Source organism: Hesperophylax consimilis, chromosome 22 (assembly GCF_061612785.1).
Source record: "Hesperophylax consimilis isolate HC1 chromosome 22, BYU_Hcon_1.0, whole genome shotgun sequence".
Lineage (NCBI taxonomy): Eukaryota > Metazoa > Arthropoda > Insecta > Trichoptera > Limnephilidae > Hesperophylax > Hesperophylax consimilis.
The window spans coordinates 16,347,039-16,371,458 of record NC_142857.1 but is presented as its reverse complement, the minus strand read 5'-3'; the positions used below and the strand labels follow the sequence as shown (position 1 = coordinate 16,371,458).

The following is a 24,420-nucleotide window of genomic DNA, read 5'->3' as shown; positions in this document are numbered from 1 at the left end:
TATTTTTACAAGTTTTCATAGCACAAGCTACCATTTTGCTGTGTTATTTTGTAAAATGAGCCGATGATGCCTCGATGCTAGTTCGCACAAGAATGATGACGTCACGTTTTCAAGATTCACGGGAGGCCATACGCGAGCCCAGCCGGCTCCAATGGAACCGGTATGGGGAGTGGGGAATAATACGCTTTTAATCACTTAGGGCAGGTCTACTAATATTCATATGTCTATGGTATTACGGCTTTTTTACATTTGCATTGCGCGACCGATTGATATTTGTCAAATCAATCAGATTGTTAACAAAGTCCGCGATCTCTGTCTTACTATGATGGTAATACATTACTATACCTGGGTTCGGGCGGTTTAAGCATCTGTCAACTGCTAAATTACTGTCTTATTACGGCCGGTATACGCAGTAAGCACGCTCGTGATTATGAGTAACGTCTTCGACTAATCAGTTCTTATCCCCCCGTATTATTTATAATTAAATCTAAGGGATACAATAGAGGATAGTACCCAAACTATTGAAACATTACTTGAAATGCCAGATACATCCCAACCTTTCTCTTCCCCGTCTACTACAACATACCCCAATTGAAAATTCCATAATCCCACTGTATCTGGACAGTTGGGTGCAATTGGGACTTCCCAATTGGGTATTTCAATATTCGTGTAATCGAATGAGAATTGGATCTTTCTCAGTTGGTCTTGACCCCTCCGAATTGGTTTCAGATAATACATTATATTTTTGCAATATCATTTGATTGGTGGTATCAATGTTCATAAACCAATGTACATCACACCTGCCTACATATTGACATACATTAAATACATTTGATTGATTATGGTGTGAATATTTTTTAAGTTAACATAGGTCAGGTGCTAGGCCAATAATTAGCATCTCCCATTGTTCCATGGTCGTAAGATCGGGGACAAAAAATATTTTCTGAACCGAACTGAACAGAACTTGAATCGAACCTTCACACAACTTTAAAATCAACAAAAAACCACATGCATAAATTAAGATTACTCGTTATTTACATTAACTTAAAAGTGCTGAACTAAAAAGGCTTTGAATGTGTTAAAATTTATCGAAAATATCAGCGACATCTATTAGTTCATTGCCCTGTCTATATAGTCTCTCCATTAGTAGAATTGAACACGAAGTTATTGTTGTGAAATAATATTTTGAAATAAAATTCATAGAGTCAGGGCAGTCACATCTTGAAATAAAAAATTTATACAATAAGAGGAGATCAAATATTTTTCGCCTTTCAGATAATTTCGATAATTTGAGTTAACTTCCTAAATAATGATTGACAAATAGATTTTACCAATTTAAATAACGAAAATGCGCAAGCAGTAACCAAAAACAGGTTATTGTTAATTACAAAAACGTGAACAGGTTTTTGCAAAATTACGTTCGACCCTTTTTTTGTTCTGTTGCATTCCAGAAACAAACAACATTGGTTTCTCGCTAGCGCAACATAATAATAGTATTTTGGTAACGAACGTAAACCGTGGTTTGTAGACATTAAGAATTTGTTGCAAATTATATGCATACATAATGCAACAGGTATTCAACTTCTTCCAAATTAATCATTTAAATCACAAAAAATAATTCCGTCAGCAAGATCAATTTCACAACAGACAAATTTTATCTTAGCGGTTGCTCATCTTTTTGGTGAAATAGTGTCGGTATTTTTACCGGTTGCCAATTTTGCAGTGTTCGCACACTGTGGATTATTTGAATTTGCGTGTTAACATTTCACACGATACGGTACCACCGTACAACAAAACAGCTGACTTAACAACAACAAAAAATGGCTTGGCACAACTGCTGTGAATGCAACCAATAAACAATTCAAGCAACAACGACATATAGCTACTTTCAGACTATAAGAGCCGTATGACGTATGATTAAGGCGAGTGCGAACACATACCAAATATGTAATTGTAGTAACAATTGATTTTATACACTTCATTTTGCCGTTATGTCTGCAAAAAAAATGTTGTTTGGAAACTGCTTCAAACGCCAACCGCGCGGGGTGTGTGGACGAGGGTAATGAAGAAAAGGCACTAACTCGCCTCTCTCGCATAGGGAAAACACTCTCAAAATGTTTCCACGAGACCACTCATTGCTTTTCAGCCAAGGTTTGCTATCCCACAATCCTGCGGGATTTCAGCAATAAATGATCCCGCGGATTTGCAGGAATTTCATGTGCAGGATTTACGGGATTGCGGGATTTCAAAAAGTACTAAATTTACATCAAAAATATGCTGTGATGACAGTTACACCAACTAGTATGAAAGCAGAGACACCAAAGTAACAAATATGTTTTTTTTTAAATCAAAGTCTACATTATTACAATAACACATAACCTTTTTTGTATCTTTTATGACATTGATACGATCAATCCTTTTAAAATAAGAAATATTGATATTTTTCAATTTAATACCCCGTTATAAAAATCTCTCAATCCCGCGGGATATAAAAAATGTGCGGGATTCGCAAAACCTATCAGCAGCAAGCATAATAATTTATTTTACTTTTTATCGAAAAACCCAATCGATTATCAAAAATACTTCTTAGAATAACCGTCGCCAATGCTTTTCGGCATGTAATAAATTCAAATTGCGAAATTAACTATTTTTCTCCACGTATTTAATCACATATTAAACTCCCACCTGGCTGGGTTCAGTTTCAACGCACGGCCATTTTTTTAATTGACTACAATAAACCGGTGCCGGAACGAGTTTGGATCGAACCCGGGGCCATTGGACCACCGACAAGTGCTCAAACCACTCCTCCACGACATGGTTGTAGAATACTAAGAAATGTATAGTACCTACTGAGAACACAAAAAAACTTAAGAGGCGTTCTGTCACATGTCACAAGTCACCACAAGTGGTTCGCTACGTTTGGTGAGGGAATTGTTAATACTAGGGTTTTGATGGGATAGTCCTTTGTATTGAGGCATAGCAGGCTCCCTTGGATTGACTAGAAATGTGCCAATTTTCTGTACAAACATTGCGGGATCTATCTTTGAGGACTGAAAATGTTTGGATGTTGATGGGTGGAATTAATTGGGAAGCAGGAGAAGATTGGGTTAGGTGGTTACTTGGGCTAGATCTGACAATGTTTGTGAATAGCCGTCTCTCAACAGGGTGATACAGACGGCCGCTTTCACCAAACAAACCAAAAGACCACTAAGTTGAAATAATACTCGAGTGCATAATCCGAGTGCCGCCAACACGGGTGAGTGTATTTGTTGTAACGAGTTCAACATTGAGTTAAAGACCCACATCGCAAGCGATCAAATTATTGTAAAAGTATAACAATATAACAGTCTATCTATCTATTTATAAAAATAAGGTTTTCTGTGGCCGCCGGCGGGCACAGACACAGGGCGGGCGGCGTTTATTTGATTTTTATACAAATTTACAGTTTTATTCGAAGACTAGGGAAAATCGGTTACAATTTAATAAAATAATTTTCTGTATAAATATTATATCATAGGTAGGTAGGTATTTTATCGCTTGTTTGAATTTTTTCAAACAATCAGTTCCAATTTTGAAAACGACACTTAAGTTCAAAGCAAATTTGAGTTCATTGAACTTTCACGCAGGAATAACTAACTCACATTACAGACAACCGATATTTGTTTGTTTGGTATTTAAACAATACATTAAACACCATATTTTTTGTAAGTAGGCGTTTGTATTTCTAAAGCAAGTTAGCTAGTACCTACCTACCCGATGTTTACAAGTTTTGATCGGGAGATATAGATGTTAGATCGTTTGTGATAAAAGTCGGCTTTTATACGGTCAAACGGGTTATGATTAGAAGATAAGTGGCTCGTAAACTATCAATATCTACTATATAACACATAGAATCAACTCTGTTGGACGATGATATAATCTAATCTACCCTACTCTCTACTAGCGATGAGAAGTTCATGATCGAGCCGCACAAATGAGCGAGCCGCACAAATGAGCTAGCTCTTCTTGAGGAGCCGTATTCGTACGACTCCCGATAAACCGTAAAAACGGCTCAATTGAACGGTTACTTTTTTATCAGGAGATATATTAGAAAAATAGCGCCATTAAAATTATCCAAGTATTAATTGTTATTACGTACTCAGAGACTTGAACGGCGTCTGACAGTCTGACATCTAGACATATAATAATAATAATGTTTATTTCAGCTGGACAGAGCGGTGTGTGCAATACTCTGCCTGCCATAAAAGTTATGAACCTACACCTACTAGCTACCTATTATCTTATTTTTCTCGTGGTACGAGGCGGCGTACCGGTACTAAAATGGCCGTTGTTCCCAATCCTACTGATCAACTGTTGAAACAAAATTTTGGCTCAACATTCCTCAAATGCACAAATAGGCTCTTCCCAAAGCAACTCTCTTATCAAGCTAGAAGACCCAAACAGCTGGATTAACCTCTGGCTCAGTAAAGGGGTTAGTTATAAAAAGTGTCAACAGAGTGAAAAATGACAGCGAAATATCAAAAGTAATTTGGTTCACGCATTCTATTTCGTATTGCTTGTTTATTTTGTTTGTATTGTCTTGTTTCTACTCCTAATTTTTTTTAATATATGTTTGACAAATAATGTAAATTTCAATATTAAAATGTTTTCCGTATTGAATATACTTCTGTGGGGTAAATTATAGGGAGCTTGCATCTCCCGAAAATAACAACAATATTATTTTTACCCACATTGTTGTGAGGCTGGTATCATTGTAAACCTGCGCGCGATATATAATAATATTATTCTGTCTTCAGCAGTCTTGCCGTGCGTCGGGTTGAACCTAAACCTCCTCTAGCGTACGCAATTTATCTGTTCGTAAAATTATTATAAGTGAATTTTGTTAAAATAAAAAACTAAATTAGAATTATCCAAATTCTCGTTATTTCACACTAAAAATAATCACGCAACATGGATTCTGCGGATTTAGGCAACAATCCATTTAAACTGGCAATGATAACCAATCCTCCAAACTTCCCACTTGAGAGTCAACTTATCAATTTGATCCAAGAATCTATGCAATTATAATATTGTGTATTTACATTTAAGGTTCTCCTGATTCGCAATATGTTCGTGCACGGTTTTACCATAGACCCAATACGACAAAAAGATTATGGAATTCAACACAAACTCATATGACGCAGTAAGTACAAAATATAGAATAACATTCGACGGTAAAGTATACCTTAACTAGTAGTTTATCCAACCGAAGAACAGTTTAGTCAATGCGAGTAGTTAATTTGTAACAGACCGTCGTTATGTTAGGTACACAGAACAGCTAGTTTTCAATATGCCACGCACGACATAACAGAAAGTCCAGTTCCTCTCCCAAAAAATGGAATACCAGTTGTTACCACCCATTGTCAGGTCTGCCTTTGCATCTGGTCTGATAATACACCTATTGTGGCTCTGTTACTACGGCGCTTATTTGCGGTCGTTGAGAAAAAAACAGTCACTGAAAGTTTTTATAAGCGTTTCACGAAAACTAGGTACCTGCAAAATCATTTCTATAAATTGAAGAGAAACCAACGTTTTATGTAGGCTAACAGTACTGCCTTGAGATACCAGTGAGGAGATTTAGTGTCCTAGAAGATGTATATTTATGACGTTTTTGATAACAACAAAACAGTCACTGAGAGCGTTTTTTTCAAAAACAATTACCTACGAAATCATCTATATAAATTGAAGAGAAACAAGTGTTATTTGAAGGTTAACAGTACTGCCTTGGGATACTTGTGAGGAGATCTAATATCCCAGAAGATATCTATGATATTTTTGGTAACAACAAATCAGTCACTGAGAGTTTTTCTACTCTTAACATCATTTCACTAAAGTAAAGAGAAACCAATGTTTTGCTTGCAAACACAGCTGCCTTGAGAAACTTGTGAAGAGGTTTCTGTCTGTATGTGGTGTTTTTAACGCCATCTTGATAAAATAAAATCTCACTAATAATAAGTTATACGCTTAAATTAAAAGCATTGGTGTTTGAGCACGTGCAACCAATGAATTGATAAGTAAATAGAGAGTATTGGGAAAAAATATGTTGTAAATATTCGAGGTATGATCAAAGGGAAGTCGATCGCACTTGGAGGTATCCAGAATGAGTCCATAGGCGTTATTCAGGTAATATTATGCTGATATCTTTAGCATTTCCTAAAAGAAATCATCGCACCTTACTATCAAATCACACTTCATAGGTATATAATTTAGATTCGAGTGGACTTTACGTACAATCTACTCCGCACGTTCCTTGTCTGCTCAATGAAGCTTTTGTGGAAATAGGAAGAAGTTTAAACGAATTGAATCAGATCCATTCAACTTAATTCCATGTGTATCCTATATTATGTCATAGACAGAATTGGTGTAATAATTTAAAGCTCAGAAACTAAATAAATATAAAGATTATTCTAACACTACGGACCACCAGCAGTTCGAATGAAATCTTTAGAAGTTTTGGAATGTAGGCAACTTTAACCCAAAAACACAATTTGCTACGTGCATACCGGCGAGCCGAACTGCCGAACTGAACCTCAACTTATGGGAAAGAAACGAAGCAACCGCAAATGGCATGAAACGACTCTTACAGTTGATTCGTTCCTTTCCCGTAATTCGTAGTACGGCTTGCGTTTCGGTTCGCAAATGTATACGTACCATTAAAATACCCCTTAACACAGAACTCTATTTGACAATGTCCAAACAGCTTGTGATACTAGATCCAAAGGGCATAATCTCTTACCTATCCCTTTTGCTAAAATAACGTTTGGCCAAAAAAGTTTTGCGAAAAAGCTATGCAATATACTTCCACTGGGCACTAGACAGAACACAAATTACGCTAAATATAAACCTAAGGATGGGTTGTTTCTGAGAATTTGAACAATTCATCAAATTTCAATGTTCATTTTTGGGTTCTGTGAACGTCCTATTCCAGTTCTGTTATTATATTATTATAGGCTTGTTGCTTAATAGAACTAAAATAAAAACAAAACATGAAAAAATCATTCATAGAACTTGAAAATTAACTTTGAAATTTGAAAAATTGTTCAAATTCTCCGAAACAACCCGTCCTTAGTCTCGGAACATCTGTCAAGACAGATCAAACATCAACGATTGTTTTAAACCTGTTTATACGTATCTATTACCAATGGTACGACGTGGACTGACTTTTATTTTGATTGTTTACTGTGATTGGATTGTAAACTTAATTTACTTTTATTTTTGTTGTAAACTGCCCCTGATCTCAACACAGGATTTCCAAGCGGGACTGGTACAGGACATCACCTATTACACTAATGCAATTTATAAAGTTGAAAATAAAATTAAAATGGAGATGACGATCTAAGACTCGACCATGTAATGTGGTAGACTTTTTAAGTTGATTTTATTATAAAACGTTAAGAAGTTGTATCCTCTGAAAGAGATCAAACTTTTTTTTCATTAAAATTGTTTGAAATCAAAAAAACAACATTTTCCGCCATTGAAATATATTCCTACAAAATCTGCTTGTTTTATGCTCGCTATTAAATCTAGTCTAACTTCTGTTCCTACCAGCTTAAAGTTCCGTTTCTAATCATTTCATTTCCTTTCCCTATTGCATTATTTCCCCACTTGAAGGCATTTTATGCTTTGAACATTGAATAAACGGTATAAAATATACAGGGTTTTCCAATAAGAGGTGTTATTTTGAATAGCCCGCTATTTCGGTAGATGTTACATTTGAACCTGTTATCTTTTGACATTTGGCAAGTAGAAACTACGCCATTAATAAAAATGGAACGATACACGCTTCAACAACGCATTGAAATTATTAAAATTCACTTGAGTGAATCAAATGCAAATCATCTTGAGTGATGAGGCCCATTTCCACCTCGGTGGCTTCGTCAACAAGCAAAATTGTCGCATCTGGGGCTCGTAAAACCCAAGAATTATTGTTGAAAAGCCTCTCTATCCTCAACGTGTGACTGTCTGGTGCGGTTTATGGTCCGGTGGAGTCATTGGACCTTACTTCTTCGAAAATGAGGCTGGAGCAACAGTTACGGTGAATGGATTGCGCTATCGAGAGATGATTAATGATTTTTTATGGCCGGAATTGGATGGTATTGATCTGGACAACGTTTACTTACAACAAGACGGCGCTACGTGCCACACAAGCATTGATCTTTTACGATTGAATATAAAAATAACACCTCTTATTGGAAAACCCTGTACTTAGTTATATTCCCACTGAAAAATTTAGTCGATAGGAATCAATAGGCAGCAGGCTAAATGCAAACCTCTGTAAATAATTTTGTATTAAAGAGTGTTAAATAAATAAATTGGCATCAACAAATATGACTTGTGACATTCCCACTAAGAACAATAATTACTATTTTGAAAATACATCTGTATTACAAATTATTATAAGCCCTACAAAACCCTATAAACACTATTATTATTAGTCGTATAAACACCCCTACAAAATGAAAAAATCTCCCGAGAAAGATTAAATGCACCCAATTTTCAGACGAAATTGAAAAAAAAATATTTTGAAAAACTGACTTTGGAACTTTTAGAAGCAAAGCAAACAACAGAATTATGCAAACATATGTTTATTGCGCATTTCAAAGCTGGTATAATTAATCTGTATTCAATATGGTGTTGGATCATGTCAATTGTATTTTTAATGCGCACCTGTATTAGAGGTCGTTTATCTGACCCCACACTTAAAGACGATTGCATCGGTGACGCAATTTATCGAATGGCCCCAGTGTGCGTCCCGGAAAACACTGGTCTGAGGCAGTCAACTCTTGGATCAGCAACATCATCAGCTGTAGGCAGACTGATGGAACCTAAGCGCAAGCCAAATACTAAGTTTGGTGATCGCGCTTTCGGAGCATCTGGGCCGAAGGCTCGGAATAAACTCCATCCGGAACGAAGATCCATAACAAGTCCAACAGAATTCTAAACTAAAAACTTGCGTTTTTATGCTGTCGTACCCTTAAATTAAATATACCATTCCCGAGAGAAATTCCAATTATATCAAATTGTTTTAAATCCTCTCTCTAAATTTCGCTAATAAACAATTAGTTGATGTTAAATAAGTGTTAATCTTAAGCGACCTACCAGGTAAGTATTGTACTGTATATCATCTCTATATTTTTAGTTAGTAATAACATAGATCATTGTAGAAATGTATTATATATTTTTACAGCGCCTTTGAGGTGATTTTGCACAAAAACGGCGCTACACAAATCATCCAAATATCATTATTATTACAGAAACTAATTAAATAACAACTGGTTAGAGATCTACCGACTTTAGCAATTTCACAACACCATAATAATAAAAATTTAAATATTGAAGACAATATTAGTGATTTCTAAACAAAAATCTGAAACAGAAAAATCAGAAAAGGAAACGGTCACATCTGGGACTCGAACCCAGGACCCTTGTCTTTCCGGGACAGTGCTCTACCAACTGAGCTAATGGGACCCTATTCCCCTCGGTCACTTTTAACTTTATCATACTTCGAATAAGAACTACTAACATTGTCTTCATTTTTCCACCGCACATTTTTATTGGCATTAAATCTGAGAGAGAAAATAAGTGCTTTCTTGGCAAATTTCTGAAAAGAAAATACATCGAGACTCTCCTTCGCAGATCCATGCCAATTCATAACTTCTGAATGTTTAAAAAGATGACATTCGCTATAACTAAATTCTTCCAAATACTAGCTAGTTATTTTAATATAAACTTAAGCCTAAACCAAGGCCCAATAATAATAATTTGATTGATTTTTATGGCGCGGTTTTTGTGAAAAACCACCCCATTTCATCAAAATGATAATTCATCACATCTTTAAAAAGTTATATAAAGTCATGGAAAGTGATGAAACAAAACCTTTATTAACTGGGTTAAGTAAGTTAGGTTAGGTTTGAATTATTTTTTTTAGGTTTAAATTATAAGAAGTGTTAGCTCCAAGTGACGAGCACCTCGCTGATGTTTTTATTGGTGTTGAATTTTAACTGAGGTTCAATTTCTTGCACTAATAATGATGTCGTTTCTTTACTGAGATGAAATCTTCTTTGAAACTTCTTGGCACTGAGTGTTTCAAATAAATTTGTTCTTGTGTTTACTTCTCTGACTATATTATAATTTATTTAAGTTATTTATAATTTCCATATAATTTCTTCATGATCGTCAGAATACAAATACCAAATGTTCATTGTGAATACAAATTAAAATGAGATAGATTTTAACCACAATCAGAAATCGAAGGGATCACCTAAAAATTTTTTGACATTACTGCTTTATGAGTAGGGCTAAACACGTTTAACTCGGTTAAACAGCCGCTTTTGGGTATTTAACTTTGACAGTTCTTTAAACGCATTTAACGACTTAAATTTTGTGGTGCAAGACGCCAAGTCGACTTAAATCAAATAATGTGTTTAAAATGATATTTAAACCAAATTTAACTTATGGTGCAAGCCGCCCTTAGTATTTAGTTACCCATTATTTATCATCAGTAGGTACCTTATATGCACCACAAATCCCACAATCAAATTAGGAATGCCGTGTTTTTTTTTGTTTCATCTGTCATCGACGTAAGGCGCCTTCCGGAAGAACTGGCATAATTCATCCCCTCCACACCGTTGCAAAGTTTATAAAATATCACAGGCTTTTGTGTTTCTTCCCTTCAATAATATTAAACCTTTTCTCCCTCCAGAAAATAGCCTACCACGCAAAGACAGACGATGAAGGAATTCTTAACGCCTTCTAAGTGGCGTTCATACCAACGGTTATCACCCAACAAGTGACCTATTTTCCACAATCAATCTGAGCCGATTGCATCCCAAATGTGTATAGATTTTCAATATTCAGAATTCAGTACCTAAGCTTTTAAATATTACAATCGCTGACCAAAATAGAGCAAGTTGAAATAAAACATTTTGTTCAATGATTTGTACCACCAGTTCTCTAGTAATATCTTAACACCTGTAACTTGTAAAATCGAGAGTCCATTCTCATTACGAGATGAATACATTCGTTCCGATTAGCTACATTTCATCGTCACGAGTGTCAGTCACACGCGAGGTGACACGCCGTCCCGTCTGTCTCGACTACGTAACGTAGGTAACCAGTAACCACTGGACGCATATCGTTATTGCGATTATAATTACGTGTACGTAATCGCAATCGGTAACGTGAAACGAATCAACGAACAGTCCCATTGCATCATTCTTTAAGAAACACTTGCGGTGGAGTTTTTGTGATGATGCATAAAAATGCATATAGACTTTAATAAGGTAGAGGGTATGTTCCGTGGCAATTTCAATATCACGCTACATAACATTCTCCATTGGAAAATCGTTTTCAATAATCAAACTGAGCTTTTTATGGTATTACAGACAGCCCTGATTTATTAAATCTAATTACCTTCCATATACCTGCAAGAACTAGTCGATCCAAAATTCTTTACAATTGCAACAACAATATCAGGACTGAGTCATTTAGATAGGTACTCCCTTATACCTGGATTGCATGCAGATGGCAATTTTTTCGCAGAAGTAGTAGATGAAATCAACTGCACGGAATATAGTTATGAGAAGGCTATAATAACATATCTCAATCACAATAATCATAATGTTAGGAATGTCCTGTATCATATTTTACTAAATCTTAACTATTTACTCCAGATATCTTGTAGTGTTAGCTACCATATGTATTATTTTATTAAAAAATATTATCTCGTATCCAAAAGTGTCATTAAATCGCTGACAGCCCTGAATTGTTAAAGCCAAATTGCGATACCTACTCATATTATACTCCAAGCAGAATTAATTTTAAAGGATTATACAGGATTTTCCAATAAGAGGTGTTATTTTGATATTCAATCGTAAAAGATCAATGGTTTCATTGTTTGTGTGGCAAGTAGCGCCGTTTTGTTGAAAACAAACGTTTGTCCAGATCAATACCATCCAATTCCGGCCATAAAAAATCATTAATCATCTCTCGATAGTGCAATCCATTCACCGTAACTGTTGCTCCAGCCTCATTTTCGAAAAAGTAAGGCCCAATAAAACAGTCACACGTTGAGGATAGAGAGGCTTTTCAACAATAACTCTTGTGTTTTCCGAGCCCCAGATGCGACAATTTTGCTTGTTGACGAAGCCACCGAGGTGGAAATAGGCCTCATCACTCAAGATGATTTGCATTTGAATCACTCAAGTGAATTTTAATAATTTCAATGCGTTGTTGAAGCGTGTATTGTTCCATTTTTATTAATGGCGTAGTCTCTACTTGTCAAATGTTAAAAAATGACAGCTTCAAATGTAACATCTACCGAATACCGGGCTATTCAAAATAACACCTCTTTTTGGAAAACCCTATACATGTTATCAAGTCACTTTTTTTTATGCATATTAATATTCTGTTCAAATGAAATATTCGCTGTAATTATAACATTCTATACCTCAATAGTATTTATTTTATATAAATTACTTTATATTATCATGAACACCTCATACCTCGATTTATATCAGGTCTTCAAACCTAGTATTCATTCAACTATTATTTCAGTAGTAGATATTTCTTTTAATTATGTATTGTCTCACTGCACTTCTATTAACAACTGTATCACTTGCAATAATATTTTTGTGTACACATTGCTTGTTCTGTAATTTATTACAAATATTCTCCTGTGAACCACTGTATGCTTATAATCCGATGTATCATTATATTGAAAAAGCCATTTTATGGCGTTTAAATAAATAAATAAAATTTGTTTATGTACCTACATACATCTTTTGCGCGTTGGTCACACTGATAACAATAAAAATCACGACTTCATTTTTCAAATAAAACAAGTAAACAAAATTATCGTTCGATGCATTTCGAGATTATAAAAATAATACGCGTACGAGTTTCGTTATTCTAAAACTGTTCAAATTGAACTATTTACACATGGTTTGCAGCTAATATGCTAACTATATTAGACACGGTAAAGCCATACGAAAGCATCATGCCAGTTAGTCTACATCAGAGGTTCCCAAACTTTTTTGCCCCTTAGACCACTTGCCAAATACATTTTTTTCGTAGACCCCCTGCCTGCCGAATATTGAATTTTCCTAAAACTATTAACGTCCCATGTGATAATCATTTCTCTTTTTCGTAAGAAGATTCCCTTCCCTTGCCTGTCCAACAACCGGGTGGCGGTATAGTTCCTCTGTCTTTACATTGTGCATACAGGGGCGCCCTTGTGAGGTATTACACCAAATGAAAATGGAGCAGGAAAATGAAGCAACGGGAATTTCTTTCTGTAGCTGGCCCTTAAGGCGATGCACTACGTAGTGCAATATTTTAAATCGAGCCGCTATCAATAACACCCCTTACGTAGATGGCGATAAGGTTTAAATTCCCGCTAACACCATCCGCCTGTTTTGATTTATGCATGAAAAAAACATGGCCAAAAAGTGCCTTTTATTTTATTTTGTGGATGTTCAGGCATAAATATTATTTTTTTTCAGATCATTTTATAAATAACTTAATTTTCCACATTATACAATAAAGTCATAACCGAAAATAGGTTCTTAAGTAGGAGATTTTGAACTTTAAAGCAATTTTTATAGACCTTAAACATTCTTTTTTTCTGGGCTTGTAAAAAGACTCATCTAAAAAAAGCTCAATTATTTTAAAGGCCAAGATGTATTCTACTCGCAGTATCTAATTGAAGCATCTGAAACATTTCTAGGCAACCAAATTTTCAAACCAAAAACACATGATTTTGAATTACTACGTAGTGCATCGCCTTAAGTTCTTTGTTAGCGCTTATTCCGAACAGTTAGTTATTCTTGTTATATGATATCCGATTCTTCGACATTTCACTTCCACATTTCACTTCCACAGTCAAAATGTCCTCAAACTTAGTTTTGAAGTCTGTGTGAAGTACGAGTACATTTAAATGTTGAACGTTATTATTACCCTGGACGTTTTTCAAAAACAAGTTGGGAATCTAGGAAAATTCGCGGCTTCCGATGTGCAATATTTTGCTTCAATTTGTTAATACTAACGAGAAAAGAAACGTATAATTTTATTTATTTACCTCAATAAACAACTTTAAGAAATATAAAAATACAAATATCAATAAGTAATTTCTCAGTCTATTATTAGTATTACGTAAACTGTGTTATTTGTGTTAGGTAAATTGTGTCATCTACGGAACTCCTAAATGTTGACTTAAGATAAATGGGGGTCCGCTCGTATGTAACCCCATTTCAATCTCGTGGACCCCCAAATTTTATTCTCGCTGACATATCGACCCCTGAGGGTCTATATAGACCACTTTGGGAACCTCTGCACTATATGATGAGAACTGTAGGTGTAAGATATCATTTACATCAACCCTCATGGCGTATGGTGTTTCCGTAACGAATCCGTGACTAACTGTGCTGCGTAAAGAACAACGAACTAGTAAGCACACGATATGACGTATTCTATTTACTCGTATCTTGGGCATGACGTAGTGGTTTTTCAGGAATTTGTAAATGGGCAACACTTTAATTTGAAATTCAGATAAGTTTCAGAGAAATTTTATAAGAATTGAACAATTTTGACAAGCGTTAAGGTAAAAAAAAATATTGCGATTGGCGTAACCATGATTTTAATGGGGTTGAAGTAAAGCCATTAATACACGTGCTAGCAACTCGCTCAAAAGCATGCTAGTAACTCGCATATTAGTGGCTTGAATGCCATTTAATCGCACGTCGTTTCTTATTTCTTCCGGGACCTCATCTTAGCCAGCTCACGAATTTTGGGATGTGAATAACTAGTATGCCTTTTCACCGGCATGTACATCTGGGGTCTTAATCAAAGTTGGCTTTCCTAATTTGGCTAAAATATTTCCAATATTATACTTATTCGGTTAAAAAATGAAAATGATTGATTTGGCGTCGCCTTGCTTTGTTAGAGTGTCTGCAATTTTATTTTCCGAGACGCAGATTTGGTCAGAGATACAGATAAATTTTACGAATTTCTCTAAGGAATGGGGGCAATTAATACTCGAATATTTATTGACAATAGTTTTCAAATATGTACTTGAACATAACCTTACACTTCTCCTCTTCTTTCTCGACCGTATTTTCTTCAGCTTTGTCATATACCTACGAGTGTACCACAAATTAAGGATATCGGAGTACCATCGGCTCTGGACGGTTGGGAATATTGTGCGATAATCACATTAAAAAAAAGTAAGTAAGGCAGTGGAAGATGCTCTCATTATCGTCCTGGTGCAAGACCACAATTCATAATTGAAGGTTTTGGCCGTGTTTGGTGTCCAGATACTTCCCCTTCTTCCTCCTCTCCTCACATTACCTTCAGCCAGACAACTCACTCCAATTGGGGATTCCATAGTCTCACTAGCTCCAGACTGTTGTGAACAGTTGTCTTGTGCGATTTCATAATAAAAAAAATATTTTATAGATAACAATATTCCATAGAATTAAGGATACATTTAAGGCTAAGGTCATTTAAAATCTTGAATTGTATCTCGTTGTTCTATGACATCTCAATATAAAAAAATTACCTGCAAAAAATTATTAAATTTTAATGTTTAATTATTGAAGACAATATTAGCGATTCCTAAGCAAATATTTGAAACAGAAAAAGATAGTCATATCTAGGACTCAAACACAGGATCCTTGCCTTGCCGGGGAACAGCTCTATCAACTGAGCTAATGGAACCCTTTCTCCTTTGGTCATATTTAACTGTATAATACTTCGATTAACAACTACTGACATTGCCTTCATTTTTCTCACCGTACATTTTTATTGGCTGCTATCTTTATGTATGATCGCAAGATTCAACTCGAACTAAATGCAATCTAGACAGTGTCTTAGATAAATATATGTTATTTTTATTTGAATGCGCGACATCTATTGACATTATCCGCAAGTCTAGGATGAATATTTTATTTTTTTGAATAACTCAGTGAGTTAACCCTCAAATAGTAATATTTAATTATTGAAGACAATATATTAAGCTATTCCTAAGCAAATATTTGAAACAGAAAAAGATACGGTCACATCTAGGAGTCGAACTCAGGACCCTTGCCTTGCCGGGGAACAAAATATTTCGAAGTTGATTCAAAGTAGGTATGTCTGAAAAATATTTACTTTTATTTCTCAACAGCTCTTTTTCAGATTAATAATATAATATTTATGTTTTTAGCTTTTCGTTATGCAAATTATAATACAGCTGACAAAACTACTAAGCATTGTCATATAATTTTTTTAGGAGTCAGTTTCGTAAGATTCGAAGAAAAACGTCGGAGTGTGTTGACTGCAGATTTTCGTGATGTGTATCAGATTTCGTAAGCGTTTTGTCTCCAACACGTTGCTATTTCACGATTGAAGACGCTTACATCATTTTACGAGAGCATAATTTAAACGATTCATGAATTTGATGAACCAAAGAAGTTTGATTCCCTGCTGTAATAATAATAGAAAAAACAACTAGGCTAATCTTTATGGCCAATTTTTGTGAAATGTATGAGGGGAAGTACATTTTTGTACAAAGCTAAAATACAACTTAACCATTCAGGCCTCTGGCTTATTAATCGTTATATTTCTTAAAGATGCTGTCAAAAAGTCTTAGAATTAGTGTGTATTTACTTTTCTCAATATAATCCAAATAAATGGAATATTTCTGAAAGTATCCAAAAACCAAAAACTGTTTTTGAAACGTAATAAAATATTTTTTTCGAATTTTATTATTAGAAATAAACATGTAATTTTTTAAAATTTTCAGTTTTGAAATCTAACATAAAAATGTTTCAAAAAATACTGATAACAAAATAAAAAACATTTTTTTTAGAAAAATGTTTTATAAACATTATGTAAACCTAATTTTTTAATCATTTCATATAATAATAATTAATAAAAATTCATAAAGTTTCATATTTTTTACTCAAATTGCGTTCGGAACCTTTGGATTCATAGAAGTGCGCATTTTAATTATTCTATGGTTAACTTCTATATTTGAATATAAAGCTTGGTGTTTTCTCTTTCTAACTCTATTTAGTTCATTATTTTAACTGTGATGGTAAAGGAGACACAACAATTACTATGATACTTTATGAGCTGTTCCGAAAAGCGAACAAAATCGCTTTTCGGAACAAATGACTACGGTACAACTGTTTGTAAAACCGAACAAATTAGCCTGAGCAAATAAAATCAAAAATAGAATCGTAGAGAAAGATATTAAAGGACGTTCTTGTAAAGGAGTAGTCTTAAAAACGAACAAATTTGATTGATTTGCGTACCTATATGTAGGTATTCATGTTCCTTCATGCATGCTCTATTTAAATGAAGAAAAAAAACATTCGCCCTTCAGGTACAGTAAAGAAACGGAAGATAATCCAAGAGAGGGCGCTGTTTTTTTTTTAAAAAACATGTTGTTTCCTGTCACAGGCGACAACTACATAATAAGGTATTTAATATTTATTTAACAAAAACTCTAACAACAAATAAACCATGTAAAAGATACCTTTATGTTCTAATCTTTATCATTATGTGTATATATGTACCTACCTAGTACTTTTAAATTAGAATGCTACCCAAGCAGCAGTTAATCTTATGTTTAATTGTATATTTTATTTTATTCTATTTCTTCTCTTTGTTATTCATATTTATACAAAATATGTTAGTAGGCTTAGGCTCCAGTTAAAAGTACATATACCTATTATTTCATTATTATTTTAATACTATACTTATCAAACAACTTATCAAAATGTTAATACTCATCCTAATTTGACTGCCCTAAAACGGGAATCCTCCTAGTTGGGCAATCAAAACATTTCATAAATTTTTAATCTTTTACTAAATAAAAAAAATAAAAATATATATAAAAAAAATAAAGATAAATATTTTGCACGCATATTTGAACGCAATGTTATGTCGAAATTGTAAAACAATCGGTGATTCTTACAAAAAAAACTAGTATAAAGCTGTCGTGAGTAGCATTATCAAAAACATGTTTACAATCTCACGTCAAAACTCAAAACATCAATAAGGTGTTTTCATTGTTTTTTTTATTCTCGATAAAAATTGTGACATTGAAGGTACTTTTCTGTTGACGAATAAATTTACTGCAACGATTTAAAATGGATTCGTCGCCAAAACGATATGTTCGTTTCATTCGTGAATTCGGCGGCGTTCAAGTCACGCTGGCGACGTTGCCCCCACATTCCCAATTTCTACCGATTTATAACAAGTTTATCGATATCTCTTTAAGTATTTAAGTTTTTTTTTTAATTTTATTTTTGTGGACAATATCTATACATCTGTTATGCCGAGACGTTAATTATATGAAATTCCCTCGATAGAAAAAAATCGCAAAGTAAGCTCCGAAAATTATTAACCATGTTTCTTCTGTTATTTAATATGGATATAATAGGCATGAAACAAATCACAATGTACTAGTCGTGTACACTAGTCGTGTTTTATTAAATATTTTCACCATTTTCGCTTAATTATTATCGTTTTTTTAATATAGGGTTTTCCAATAAGAGGTGTTATTTATAATAGCCCGCTATTTCAGTAGATGTTACTTTTGAAACTGTTATTTTTTAACATTTGACAATTAAAAACTACGCCATTGATAAAAATGGAACGATACACGCTTCAACAACGCATTAAAATTATTAAAATTCACTTGAGTGAATCAAATGCAAATCATCTTGAGTGATGAGGCCCATTTCCACCTCGGTAGCTTCGTCAACAAGCAAAATTGTCGCATCTGGGGCTCGGAAAACCAAGAGTTATTATTGAAAAGCCTCTTTATCCTCAACGTGTGACTGTTTGGTGCGGTTTATAGTCCGGCGGAGTCATTGGACCTTACTTTTTCGAAAATGAGGCTGGAGCAACAGTTACGGTGAATGGATTGCGCTATCGAGAGATGATTAATGATTTTTTTATGGCCAGAATTGGATAGTATTGATCTGGACAACGTTTATTTCAAACAAGACGGCGCTACGTGCCACAAAAGCAACGAAACCATTGATCTTTTACGATTGAATATCAAAATAACACCTCTTGTTGGAAAACCCTGTATAAGCCCGATCCCTCAAACTTTCCTATTTACATATCTCCCTTTCAAACCATATTTGAACGCTTACTAGGGGCTCTAACAGACATTAGCATTATCTATTTCATAAGGACGTTGTAGCCAATTGGAACCGTCTCGGAACATCATTTTAAATCGTTTTTAAAATCAATAATTATGAAAGAAAATATAAAAATTACACATTTTTGTACAGTGATCCGATGAAATTTTTAGATTTCAACAACATGACCATCATCGTAAATTCATTACGTCGCGTCGTTCGAAACGATTAAAATATAAAGATGTATCTATGTACCTAAGATAATGTTGACTGCAGACAGAGCGAGCAGAAATCAAAATATACTCTAGAGGTCAACCAGTATTATTATTTGTCAAGGCTAAATTTATAATATTATCTCTCTTATATTTATTTCAGGAATGCAATACGTAGGTACCCATTATGCTTTTGAATTTAGAATGTATTGATCGATGGGACTTGTCTAGACTGACGAGATACTATCGCAGATCCTTTGTATCAAATCAAACATACTAATTAAGGTTGTCTATGCCGTGCGTTAGTCCTGCGTGAAATCTGGTTTCATGAACTCAAATTTGCTTTGAATTTAAGTCTCATTTTCAAAATAGACTGTGTAAAGAATTCGTACATGCGATAAAGTACCTACCTAGCTAAAATTGGAACTGATTTGCTGAAATTTTTTTACTATTTCATTTTAATATTTTTTTATGTGAATATAATTTTTTTATGAGTTACAACTACTCTTAACCGTCTGAAGCCAGTGGGATTATGGCATCCTTATTTGGGGTATGTTATAAGGCTGAAGGTAAAAGGGAGGAGAAATATATGTAAAAAAAGGAAGGTGTGAAATTACCTATCTATGCAGATCTAGTCACCAAACACGGCTAAATCCATTTCAAGCAACAATTTTGAATTGTCAACTTTCACCAGGGTGATACTGAGAGTATTTTTCACTGTGGAACAAGCCGCAAATATGCTACTTAGCAAAAATATTCAAGCTTTAACGATGTATGTTCGGATTATCAGTATTCAGATAATCGAAATTCGGATAATCGAAGTTCGAATAATCCAAGTTCACCTAGTTAAAATTCGGATAATTTGACGTTGGAATTGTTAAAGATTGAGTAATGCAAGTCCATACTTAATGCTTAGGTTATCATTGGTCGTATTGATTAAGCAATTATATAACTAGAACTGGTTTTTTAAATATTAATCGGTACGCAAATGTCAAATATTTTGTCAAAGATTTTAACTAATGAAAATCTACACATTTCAATTCCGAATAAAATGTCTGTAAAAAGAACTATGATCTAATTTAGTTATTTAAATAGACCAAGTTAAGTATTGGGCTGTTTCACTGAATTTGAATAATTCATCAAATTTCAAAGTTAATTTCCAAGTTCTGTTATTATTTCTATTTTGTAAAACAACTTGCCAATAATTATGTATTTAACATAACTCAAAAAGAACCTTCGCAGAACTTGAAAATCAACTCAAGAAATTTGACGAATTGTTCAAACTCTGTGACATATCTTGTCGTTAGTTTATTTTTAAAAGCCTTCAAGTTTGAAATTATCCTATGAATTACTTAAAATCTTTTTATCAGTAAATTATTTAATATCTGATATCCGTTGATTTTAATAAGTTTGTGATTTAACTATGTAAATCCTCGCCTTTTAACGACTGTATAAAATTACGTTCACTAAATTCCATCTCTGACTCTGACAGATATCAAAAATATTACCAGTCGTCAGCCATGTTAGAAAATAATAAATGGTTACTTCATACTAAGTAGGTACTTGGGGTCAGGTTTCAGGTTTGGGTTGCGATATTGCCTACGCGTTGAGGTTTCACGGAACCCCTATTCGTACATAAAGCTTTCGTGAGCTTTTCAAAAGTCAATAGAAATTAAATGCTTTCTTCTAAGGTAAGCAAATAACTAATTTTCAACTTTCTTTTCCCGCGTGAGTAACGTACAAGATATGTAGGTGGGTACCTCATTAATACATCGGAATGTAGGCAGGTAGGCACTTATTACACTCGTACGTACATAAACGATGTAGTGCCTACCAGTATAACCGACATAGGTATTATTTTTCGATGAAAGTGGGATTGATGGTTTGGAAAATTGGCAACAATGCTAAAACTACAATCATAATAATATAAACGTTTCATTTTACATACATGAACACATTGTTAATATAAAAATAGTACTGACAGTAGACAAAATGATACTTTACATTGGAATTACGACTACCAACGTCTTTAGGGAAGAATTTATCGGCTTTCATGCTAGAAACAAACTCATGCTCTAACCCGATTCAAATAATTATTGAAAAAACGTTAGTATTAAAATTATTATAATGACATTGGTAGGTAGGTTTGTCTTTTATCGTGTATTTTAGCACTAGGGCCGCAGGAATAATATGGAATAAGTTTACTTACGTCTGGTGGAGGTGCAAATTTAAGACTGGCCAAACTGGCGTGTGAGCGAGCACGGTGCTCCTGTCTGATGCTATAGCTGAAAGCTCTCTCGTTCAGGTGTCCCCTACGCCCTGCCGAGCCTCCCAAGTGAGGCCCATCCAGGGCTGCTAGAGATCTGGCGGCCCTCAAGGGTCTGGGCTCAACTGTGGCGTATTGAGGTCTCAATCTCGGAGGCGGAAGAGTGGCTGCGTAGGCTACTCCAGGACCCATCTGTTGCCAAGCCCCTCTTGGAGGTGGCCCTAACGTGCGTGTATCGTGGTGCATCATTCCGTTCATACCGTTCTGCTGTCTTCTATGTTGTTGTTGTTGCTGCTGCTGATTCTTTTTAGGCTTCTTGTTTGTGTTGGTTTGAATCACTGGCGGAGGAGGCGGTGGCGGTACTGGAGCGGGTCTGGTCACTTGTCTAGGACGTGGAGTCTTTCCTCTGCTGCCAGTCCCGTAAAGATCGTACGGGCCTTCATCCAATCGTTCAGTGGACCCAGCCCAGACTTTGTGGTTCTCGTCTCCATCGTATATATCTTCTTCTTCTTCCTCTTCTGTGGCGCCTTTGGTCGAATCCTTGACACTCCCGTTAGCGCCCCCGGCTGCTCTCGCATACGAGCTGTCCGCGTACGCGTGGAAGCAACACCTCACGAGGGCGTTCGCTGCCATCTCCTTCTTGCAGATGAACGCGTGACATTCTAAGACTTTGATCCCTGACGTCCTACGGAGTATGGCAGCGAACAGAGGGGGGTGGGCGGGAGAAGGCGCCCTGGCAAACGGAGAATCTAACGGGAGGAATCTTGGAACACCGTTTCCTCCAGCTCCTACGTGTCTCACAGCGGCGCAGTAGTGGAGAGACTCTATAGGAAAGAACCTTGTGACTTTTTTGTGGTTTTCGTCCACGTTCTCCAGCAAGATCCCGTTAGACCAGACGGAGAGCCAGGAGTCTATACCTCTCGCATGGCACGCCTGTCTCGGTGCTTTAGAAGGGTACAGTTCCCGTAACGGTTCCTGTATTCCCTGGAGCCCGTCCTTGGTCTGCTGGGGCACGGCACTGCCCAGCCAGAGCACTCGGCACCGACAAATAGGTGTCGCCTCCATGTTAACTATCAATAATAATATAAACCCACGGTAAATTCACTGTTGGCACTGCACAGATCACAACCACTCCCTGCGCGCGCGACGGCCGCGGAATTTCCACTATGTGTGTCGCGTTGAGAGCAAGATGGCGCCCGCCCCCTCCTCGGCAGCGGCGGTCGGTAAAGCAGCGCAATCTGTTTACCGACCCGACCCGCCAAAACACCTTGCTCCCTGGGCAGGTAATGATCCTAACAGGTGAAAGAGTGAGGTAGAACGCCCTGGTTAATTATGCCACTTAGCCAAAAGGTAAGTAAATATCGACTTTCTCCGCGTGGATTGGTTCGCTTTTCTTACTGAAGACCGCAAATCTGCACTTTTAACCTGAAGCAATTATGTTCAAAGTACAGACACGTACGGTCAGTTTTCAATTCTTCCGAACCTATCTAGGAACCAGGTAAAAGGGTATCGGGTATTTGTTTGATTTGTATTGTTGACTAGAGATCATTTACTAAGCTGACTATTTTGCTAACCGTTTCACTGAATTTCATATCCTTTTGAATCCCAACAGGTATAAAAACCGGTCTGCCAAGCGAAAATAGTCTCTCCTACCATGAAATTTACACCGGTATTTGAAGGAAATCAAATGTCGATAAAACAGATTTCCGCTTATCGACGCCCCGGAGGCCTTTGACCACGATACGTGTTTGACATTCCAAAGCGATATGCTGAACTAAAAAGGCTTTAAAACCGCCCGTCGCTAAAGGCGAGAATGGCGTGCGCCGTGTTCCAGTTAAATTAACGGGCGCGCTTGGAATTCCGTTGCCGGTACCTGCCAAATTGACCCGTATAGCAGTCGGTATAGGCCTCGTATTTGGGTGTTTTGATATTTCGTATTGCTGCAACCGGCGTTGTATGCGTTTTGGGTGGGATATAGATACAGAAATTAACAGGCTGATTCCTAAACCATTCTCGAATCGATCATCAATACAACTTCGTAAAAAATGGTAAATATACAGGAAATAGTTACATGAATAAAAACAATTTTTATCAATAACAATGTAATATATTTTTAATTTGAATGAAATAACTACTAAAATGGATTATTTCCGGAAACTGAAATACTTACTACTCATTATTATCAAACTGATTTAGAGTGGTTATTTTTTAAATACAGTGCGTATAAAGGGTGTTCCTATTTTATGAACATTTACTAAAAAAAATAACGTTTTTTTTCACTGTACCTACATATTTTTGGGTTGGAGTAAGGTTTTGATGTTGTAAATTCTATTATTAAATAATACATTAAATCGTCTTCTTCGGTCGTACCCAACTTTTTCCACCATATAAACCACTCTCCAAACACTCCTGGCACTAATAAGAACAAACTTTGACATTGTCAGCGTAGTCTGTAGGGCACTAACAAATAATTTGTATATATATTAAAGATAAAGTAATTAATTACTAAACTACAATATTAATGACTCGCTACTGACTAATAAATTAAATTAAAAAAATTATCCCATCTAATCATCATCATTGAACTTATTCTTAAGGCGATGCACTACGTCGTGTAATATTTTAAATTGACCCGCTATCAATAACAACCCTTACGTAGATGGCGATAAGGTTTAAATTCCCGCTTAACACCATCCGCCTGTTTTGATTTATGCAAGAAAAAAACATGGCCAAAAAGTGCCTTTTATTTTATTTTGTGGATGTTCAG

General features: G+C 35.5%; 1 protein-coding gene across 1 annotated transcript in view; it reads right to left on the bottom strand.

The window, feature by feature from the left end:
- The window catches only part of LOC149413138 (uncharacterized), a 66,369-nt gene extending 43,557 nt beyond the window's left edge, over positions 1–22,812 (bottom strand). The window contains exon 1 of the mRNA XM_089645146.1: positions 21,597–22,812. Within this exon, the coding sequence (XP_089501272.1) occupies positions 21,597–22,718 (1,122 nt within the window). The 5' untranslated portion in view covers positions 22,719–22,812. The remainder of the gene's footprint in view (positions 1–21,596) is intronic.
- Between the last annotated feature and the right edge of the window lie 1,608 nt (positions 22,813–24,420).